At 41.0% G+C, this 9,612-nt stretch overlaps 1 protein-coding gene across 1 annotated transcript in view; it reads right to left on the reverse strand.

Moving 5' to 3' along the window:
* Nucleotides 1-6,555, reverse strand: part of LOC112253507 (inactive tyrosine-protein kinase 7) — a 206,001-nt gene extending 199,446 nt beyond the window's left edge. The window contains exon 1 of the mRNA XM_042323433.1: nucleotides 5,975-6,555. Coding sequence (XP_042179367.1) covers nucleotides 5,975-6,095 — 121 coding nt within the window. The 5' untranslated portion in view covers nucleotides 6,096-6,555. The remainder of the gene's footprint in view (nucleotides 1-5,974) is intronic.
* Between the last annotated feature and the right edge of the window lie 3,057 nt (nucleotides 6,556-9,612).

Raw genomic sequence — 9,612 nt, forward strand, 5'->3', positions numbered from 1 at the left:
TGTTTTTAATTGGCTACCTAGTTCATTTGTTCTCTAACATATTTTATTGGATAGGCCTACCTGCTGCTGTAATGTCAGCAACAATTTTATTTATCTGCTTAAAAACATTTTTACCGGTTAATGGAAGCCCTGAGCCAGACTGTCCTACTGGACCTTTTTAGATCTTATAATATGTTGAGAGTAGACCCACAACTGATTCAAATGGAATGGATGAAATGAAACATTCAAATAACAGGGCTTTTTGCCATTATTCAAATTATATTTTTTTCTACAGTTTCCAATTGTACTCACTTGAAAACAATAATGCAATATTCATTGCATTATGGTGTTGTAGGCTAGTCTAGGTATAATAATAGTATTGTCCACAAGGCCATACAGATTGGATTAACTGTATAACAGATTTTTTTTGATTTTGTGAGGTGAGCCAGCAAAAAAAAAAAAAGAATCATACTAATAATTTTACAAAAAATGTTGTACCCCTTGAAATAATACAAAACAACCTTTGTACAAAACCTAGCAACCTCACCAAGAAATTTCAACCTTTTGTTATTCCTACTATTCCTAAACGGCAGGACAAGGAAGTGAATCCGGGTCACTGGCATGAAAGGCAAACACCCTATGCATTGTGCCAATAGGGTTAACCCACTTGGTAGGAATTGTATCATGGCTCATATAGCAAGGATTATGACAGTATAATGGTTTTGGATTGACAGTCACAGGGACCAGTAGGCTTGGGTGATATACCATTTATACCATCTAAGATGTGTAAAATAAATTATATCCAGCTCATGGCTCCAGCTATGCATATGGTTTGCTGACCTGCTAGCTAAGTGGCAAGATGTTAAGATACATCAGAGACATTCAATCCCCTCCTGGATCAAGATCCCTGTTGCCTAAATTATTTTGTGCATCATTTTTTATCTATTTAACCTTTTCACATGCGAATTCCAAATATATCGAACGGTTGCCCCAGCGTGAGTTGTTTTATGCACGCGACGTCAAACTGCACCAACTGTCCCAAAACGTGATTGTTACGCAACACGACAGTTAACACGCGCTGCCTGCTAATTATCTATAGGCTGTTTCAACTTGTCAATTTCAAATTATCTTCCAACAAGTTGTACTTTCTAACAACAGTTTCAATTGAGAGCCTCCCGAGTGGCGCAGTGGTCTAGCTGGGTGACACTAGAGATTCTGGGTTCGAGTCAATTACATTTGTATGGCCTAAACAAGAGCTTTTTGAGCTGCGTGTCTCATGTCTTGGCTGTCTTGACATTCATGGGCAATGAGGCACCTGGCCTCTTCGCTATTCCTTTATGTTCTTGTGGATTTATATAGAAAATTGGTGCAGGTTGCCTGATTTTATGTGTGGTATGATTGTTAGTTAAGATCTGGACAAACAATCCACCTACCACTAATTGTCGCTATGAATAGAGGGCAGGATAGAGGTGACTGTATAGTAAGCGAAAAAGAAAAGGGTAGTGCATAAGGGAAGTACCAAAACACCTTAATAGGAGAGGCGCAAGGAGATGGTGCAAGGAGATGAGAACATTTGGCAATATAGAATAAATTACATAGCAAAAACTGCAAAATGGGGACTGTAAAACAGGGGAAAGTTTGACAACTCTACCCTATTTTGGACCAGCCAGCCCCCCCCCATGTGCGCCACCATCACATGTGCGCTACAAAAACACCACTAAACAACAGCCTCTTGCTAGGTTTGCACTGGAATGAAAGAAAACGTAAACCTGGAAAATCAAAACGGAGAAAAAAAAATGAATTTGAGAGAAAAAACCCAGAATCAGGCAAAAAAAAAAAATCTAACATTTTATAGGGCCCTATTTTCCCCATCTAATCTCAGTTTTCTTCTAGTGTGTGTGTGTGTGTGTGTGTATGTATGTATGCATGTATGTGTTCGTGCGCATGTGCATGGGACCTCCTTGATCATGTGCATGAGGGACATTACTGAAGCGTGTTAGAATGTGATCTGGCTGTGAGTGTACCTAGCTCTGGTCTATTCATCTCCCTAACAGAACAGACAGCCATTCCCTTCAAAGGCCTAGTGCAGAGAGTGGAGTGGAGGGGAGTGGAGAAAGAGGGGTGATCGTGCTCTCAACTTCAGCAGAGTGAATTCCTCTAAAGGAACACATACACCTGGAAGGAATACACGTGATGCAGCCAACTACATTTCATTGCAGCTCATTTGATAGGCAGAGATCAAAACATACCCTAAATATGACATGAGAGTTAAGAGTTAATGGGCAGGATAAGAACATTCCTTTCATAAAACTAGGAAGGATCCATTACTTTTTCTTGGCTTTGTAACACCCTGCAGAGGTTATGAACTCTCGAGTCTTTATCAACTGGTTGGAAGGATTCTGATCTTTTTTCTATCCCTCTTGTTTTCTTTGTACTTTGTTTCATTGGCACCGACCCCCCAAAGCTGTACCCCATAGCATACATATGGCTGGAGCTGAGAAAAGCATGGCAAGTTGGCCAAGAAGACAGACCTGCAAAAATAGCAACTATCTGAATGAATATGCTAATAAGCCAATATGAAAGCCAATCTTGTCTGTGTATTTGAGGAATGTAGTAGAGTCATGTGTATCATGCACAGTGCATGCATACCAACATGGAGGAGAACAACTGTCTTTTCCAGTATGGGATACAAACACAATATAATTTTGTAACCCCATCTTTTCCATTTACAATAAGGTTAGGCCTATACCATCAAGAGTATACAGTTTACAAGAGCAATAAAAGAGTAATAAGCTCTTAGGTGCAATGACACCATAGTATTAGATGAGATATGTGTTGCAAATAAAGCAATGTTACATTCTTCTCAGCAGGTAAACTACTTCCAATCTTTAGGTAGGCTATGTTACAATGTTGCATATGCCCGGTGTGAGCCTTTTAAACTCAACATTTCAACTTTATTTTCTTCAGATAGAAATGGTAGCGTACTTTTACAGACTGCAACATGACAGCCGGATGTAGGTAAATGTAAAGAAACAGGTAGCGTTTGGCATCGAAACAATGACAACGTTCCGAACAAATATCGGTTGACTGTCATGCCTTGATCATGGAGCACAATGTATGGAACCAGAAGTATATTATTATGGATTTGTCGAACTAACCCATTTATAGATGCAAACTACCTTTAGTGCCTATTGATGAAGGTATATTATTCCCGGGGTACTTTTGTTAAGGGTTTGGTTTAAACATTTGCTCTAAATGGTTGTTTTTTTTACAAAAAGTTTAATTACTACACATTTACAGGGTTAGGGTTCCCACATGGTCATATCTCCACATTACAGTGCTTGTATGTTACAGCGCTTGTTTACGGTAGATAGACAGAAGACAGAGGTGACCACCTGTGCCAATTATCTATTTAGCGTGCTCCGAAAACCTGTGTGTAAGTGTAACTGGGGAGGAAGTATAGTTTGTCAACTGAAGGAACACACAGCATAAGGATCTGTGCAAATCTGCTACCATAACCACGGGAAGTAGTTTGGGGGTGGGGGGGCCTGCGATTTTTTGGGCTGACGTGGGGAGGGATGCAGAAGCAAAAACATTGCACGCAATGAAGACGTCTATATTGGTCTGCTAATACAGGACTCGTAAAGGCCCAGTGGACTACTTTTGTGAGAGAAAAAAAAATCAACTAAATGTATTTGAGTGTTTACCAGCATCTGTAACTTGAGTCTGATAATAATCTGTACAAAACATTTAATCTGATAATACTTACTTGATATATGTTTTTCCTGTTTCTTGAAATACTTGCAAACATATTTCTATGGTGGGGGTGCAACTCATTTCTATGTTAAAACTCAAATGATCTATTCATTCCTTTTCCATTTTAGTAGATGCTCTTTTCCAGAGCAATTTACAGTACAGCAAGTGCATACCTTGTCATGCTTGTCACCTATGGGAATCGACCCCACAACCTAAGCATTGCAAGCACCATGCTCTACCAACTGAGCCACATCACCACCTCACATCATCACAAGCCACTTGATGTCTTAATGTTCTCAATTACTGTATTGTGCATTGTTTTTCTTCATGGTTATGGAGTCTACAGGTACAAACCTAGATGACCAGATGACAGTAATGAACATTTACATTAAGTGGATTGTAAGGATGGTCAATTAATACTGCACAAGAAGTGGTTGTTTTCCATGATATTTGATCAAGAAAACGATTTCATTTGATGTGGATGTTTTTGCCCATAACTTTACACCTTTTATGTAAATGTTTGAGCACAGGGTTTTGTTCTTTCTGGATTCCATTAGAATGACAATTGCAGAGAAAGGGACAGGGCAACAACTCTTACAATCCCAATTATTGAATCCTGCAAGACTTAAGTTCTTAAGTTCACTACGGTTGGTCTCATCCTGGATGCTGATTGGTTAAAACCGCATTCCAGCCGGTGTCTATTCCACAAGTTAACCACCAACTAAAGCTATGACGTTGAAAAGCCTATTTACTCTGTTCCATCTCATTGCGCAATCCACTGTCTCATCAGCCCAGCCAGGCAATTTATAAACTTGATCTCGACTTTAAAAAGCATCATCAGCATTTGTATAAACCTTGCTGTCTGTCTCTCCGGCATTTGCAACATTGTTTCAAAATTGAAATTCGATCTCCAGCTGCCCCATAGTAATGAACATCCCTGGAGTCGGGAGGAGACAGACAGGCAGGCAAGGCAGCTTTTCTCAGCCAGTCGAATTATCTGGCATCATTGTTGTGAATATATACAAGGAAATAACAATAGAAAACAGGTAAAAACAAAACAAAATACAGCTAGTTTGATGTCTTTCCAACTTCAGTTTGAAGTGATTGTGGTAGGTGTGTTGTTGGCTAGCTCCTCTGAACAACAGTGTCCTGACAAGAAAGAACATGTTTTATGCCAGGCGAAATTGCGCATCATTAGCTCATTATTATGGATGTATCCAAATAAATGTCACTAGAAAACAGCTTAAACAAACACAAATACAGCTAGTTTTCTGTTATTCTGGTTGAACTGTTTGACGTGACTGTAAGTGGAACATTTGGAACAAATCACTGGGTCCCGTCCATAGATACAGGAGCTACATCTTGTGCAAGAATGAAATAGTATGAATAAATTCATCAAAAAAAGGTTTTTAATGGAAATATGTCAATCATTATTTGAATATGATGGTAAACCGTTGTTTAAAGTGGTAATGCCATCGAAGACGGTGTTTGGAGGATATATTGGCACCTTTTGCAGGCCCAAGACGAACAACACCGGTGACAATACTCCAAATACTGGCTTCTCGGGCATTATCGCGTAATTATACACCTACTTTTTTGCCAAAGCAGAGATGCGGTGGGAAAAAATTGCCACCCTACAGATGTCTATATCTGTCCCTAATACTTGTAAGGGCTGGTGCACTACTTTTGTATTATATATATATATATTATTATTATTATTTTTATTTTTTTCCTTCTTCTAGATGTGCTGAAGCACCCCTACTTCTCAGGGCTATGTCTGCTACAGTATCTTTTTATTGTTAAGATTATTTCAGGCTGAGAGAAGGGGCATATCAGCACAGTTATTAACATTTCTAAACATTAAAACACAGCGTCAGATTGTAGTTCACAGGCAGCCAACCGTGGGCAGTTATCTACCGAAACCCCGATGAAGAAGCTAATGTCAAACTTGATCTAGATAGACTGTATCACATCCGGACATGATTGGGAGTCCCATAGGGCGGCGCACAATTGGCCCAGCGTCTTCCGAGTTTGGCCGGGGTAGGCCATCACTGTAAATAAAAATGTGTTCTTAACGGACTTGCCTAGTTAAATAAAATGTTAAATACAATATACAAAAAATGGCAAATAATGTATAGAAACCCCGCGCTTGAATTCCTTAGCTCGGACAATACTTTCTAAGCTAATAGGCTGTTCGTGTGACAGACTACAGTGAATGCCTTGCGAGTTTATAGCTTACCTTTCATGCAAATAATGCCAATTGAGAGGAAAGTAGCCACCGGTAGCTTTCTGGTGTTGGTAACCTTAGAGTTTGTATTGCCTTCTCGCCGTTGTCGGTCATTCTTCGTAGATAGTTCCATGATTGTCAGCTACTTGGTACTAGAGACTGTAGCGACAAAAGGAAAACAGGGAACTCCGCACGTCAACGTCTGCGCAAAAAGAGCACAACCTATGCAGGTCGAGCAGAAGGTATGGAAGGTATGACAACCTACTTCAACCACCTCTCCGGGAACACCAAGAGGGAAGACAACCACGTAAAAGAGCACTGTTTAGATATCACTGAATAGTTAGATCAATTTGGAAAACAAGTTTGCCATATATCCCATGTTCTTCTTGTAGTCTGTAATAGAAATGTAGATTGTGCAAATACTAGATTAATATTCCCAATCTTTTGGTTGATTTCGTACTCCACCTCTCTCTTATGAGCCGTCCACCTAGAAATCCGATCAAAAGACCTGTTCAGTCCTGAACCCACATGAGTCTCGGTCATCGGTGCCTGGAACTCGTCTTTTTCTCCTACAACGCGCACTCTTACTCACTCCCATTGCCGTCGCTTCCGGTATCTAGGCTGGTAATCGCATGCTAGGGATAAAGAATACAATGCTGCTTCCCCCTGGTTGAAAGTAGCCAGGAGAGATTTGTTCAACGTGTATTAAATAACTTAATTGTTATGGAAACACTATAACTCCACTGCAAATTATTCAAAATAAACTAAAATAATGGGTAATTTCCTAAATGTACAGCTTGTATAGCCTAACATAAATTATTTAGATTTCTCAGCCAGGCGCAATTCAACACAAATCAAATGTATTGGTCACATACACATGTTTAGCAGATGTTATTGAGTGTGTAGTGAAATGCTTGTTACCTTTATGCATCCTGGACTTTGGCGATCAAATGGTCAAGTTTACACTGAGAGTGTGTCCACTCTTGGACACTTCTGTAGTAACACTTTCATTACTAGCCTACAAGTTAGGAAAGGCATAAGAATAGAATCTTCTTGATTGGCATTCATCTCATGAATAGACGGTGTGAATAAAGGAAAAGCCAGCCACATCCCTACACCAACAGCTCGCTTCTAGCTAAACACCTTCTTCGCCTGCTTTGAGGATAACAACATGAGCCACCGACATGGGTCCCCAGCACTCACGAGGACTATGTGCTCCTGATCTCTGTGGCCAATGTGAGTAAGGCATGTATGCGGGTTAAGACTAGCAAGGCTGCCGGCCCAGACAGCATCCCAAGCGGCATCCTCAGAGCATGTGCAGACCAGCTGGCTGGAGTGTTTACAGCCTTCTCTCACTATCCCAGTCTGTTGTCCCCACTTGATTCAAGATGTCTACCATCATTCCTGTATCCAAGAAAGCGAAGGTAACTGAACTAAATGTCTATTCCCCGTAGCACTTATTTCTGAAGTGCTTTGAGAGGCTAGTTACAGTCTGAAACCCTCCCTGTGCAACTGGGTCCTGGACTTCCTGACAGGCCGACCCCAAGTGGTGAAGATAGACAACAACTCCTCCGCCACGCTGATCTTCAACACAGGGGCCCACGGGGGTGCATGCTCAGCCCCCTCCTGTTCATCCATGACTCCATGGCCATGCACGTCTCTAACTCAATCATCAAGTTTGCTGACGACACAACAGTGGTAGGCCTGATTACCAACAACAACGAGACAGCCTAACAGGAAGGAGGTGAATGCCTTGGTGGAGTGGTGAAAGGAAAATAACCTCAACGTCAACAAAACTAAGGAGCTGATTGTGGACAACAGGAGACAGCAGAGAGAGCACACCCCCACCCACATAGACGGGGCGGCTGTGGAGAAGGTCAAAAGTCTCAAGTTTCTCGGCGCACACATCACTGACGACCTGAAATGGTCCCTTCACACAGACAGTGTGGTGAAGAAGGCACAAGAGCGCCTCTTCAACCTCAGGGAGCTGAAGAAATTTGTCTTGGCCGCTAAACCCTCACAAATTTATACAGAGCATCCTGTCGGGCAGTGTCACTGCTTGGTACGTCAACTGCACCGTTAGAGACCACAGGGCTCTCCAAAGTGTGGTGTGGACAGCCCATCGCATCATCTGGGGCACACTGCCTGCCCTCCAGGACATCTACTGCAACCAGTGTCACAGAAATGCCAGGAACATCGTCAAGGACTCCTGCCACCCGAGCCACGGCCTGTTCACCCCGCTACCTTCTAGGAGGCGTAGACAGTACAGGTGCATCAAAGCTGGGACTGAGAGACTGATAGAATCTGTTTATCTCCAGGCCATCAGAATGTTTAACAGTCACCACTAGCTGGTCTCTGCCCAGTATCCTGCCCTGAACCTCAGACACTGTCACTAGCCGGCTACCACCCGGCACTCTACCCTGCACCTTAGATCCCGCTGCCCTATGTACAGATAGTCAACATTGGTCACTTTAATAATGTTTACACACTATTTAACACACTTTATACAGTATATAGTGTGTTCTGGTCATGGCTCATGCTATAAATACTGCTATACTCACCTTTTCTATTCACATACGGTTCATAATGTCTATACACACCATTCACATATATATTACTTATCCTTGAAGCTAATTTCCTGCAATTCCATACATTTTCCAATGGGGATTTGTACTGTCTATTTATATAATGTTTTCTCGACATAGTTCATTCTAATATTTCTACTACTGTACATGGCACTTTAGTTCCACTGTTTATACTCACCGCATATTTATTTATATACTGGATTCTTGACATAGCTCACTCAAATATATCTACTGCTATACATATCATGCTTAGGATATCTTGTGTAAATTCATCCGGTGTAGGTACGTATGGATTGCATTCGGATTACTGTTACAGTGCTATTTGGGTTGGTATTGGATTTTTTTCCAGACATTTCTTGTCAATCTTTATTTATTTTATTATTTGTGTACCTAAGATTTTCCTGTAATGTTAGGAGCTAGTAAAATAAGCATGTCGCTGCACCCGCTATAACATCTCAAATCAAATCAAGTTGTTTTGGACGCGTAACATATTTTGCAGATGTAATCGCAGGTGCAGCTGAATGCTTATGTTTCTATCTCAAACAGTGAAGTATACCTAACAGTACAAAACAATTCACACAAATCCCTCAAATAAAAATGAAGACATTAAGAAGTATCAGAACAAGCAATGTCAGAGCCCGGAATACGAAAGTATTCGCCCCCCTTGAATTTTGCGACCTTTTGTCACATTTCTGGCTTCAAACATAAAGATATAAAACTGTATTTTTTTGTGAAGAATCAACAACAAGTGGGACACAATCATGAAGTGGAACGACATTTATTGGATATTTCAAACTTTTTTAACAAATCAAAAACTGAAAAATTGGGTGCAAAATTATTCAGCCCCCTTAAGTTAATACTTTGTAGCGCCACCTTTTCCTGCGATTACAGCTGTAAGTCGCTTGGGGTATGTCTCTATCAGTTTTGCACATCGAGAGACTGAAAATGTTTCCCATTCCTCCTTGCAAAACAGCTCGAGCTCAGTGAGGTTGGATGGAGAGCATTTGTGAACAGTTGGAAATTGGAACGGAAATGGCGCCACACCAAACTGGAAGTCTTCCGACT

The sequence above is a fragment of the Oncorhynchus tshawytscha genome, linkage group LG06, assembly GCF_018296145.1.
Source record: "Oncorhynchus tshawytscha isolate Ot180627B linkage group LG06, Otsh_v2.0, whole genome shotgun sequence".
Lineage (NCBI taxonomy): Eukaryota > Metazoa > Chordata > Actinopteri > Salmoniformes > Salmonidae > Oncorhynchus > Oncorhynchus tshawytscha.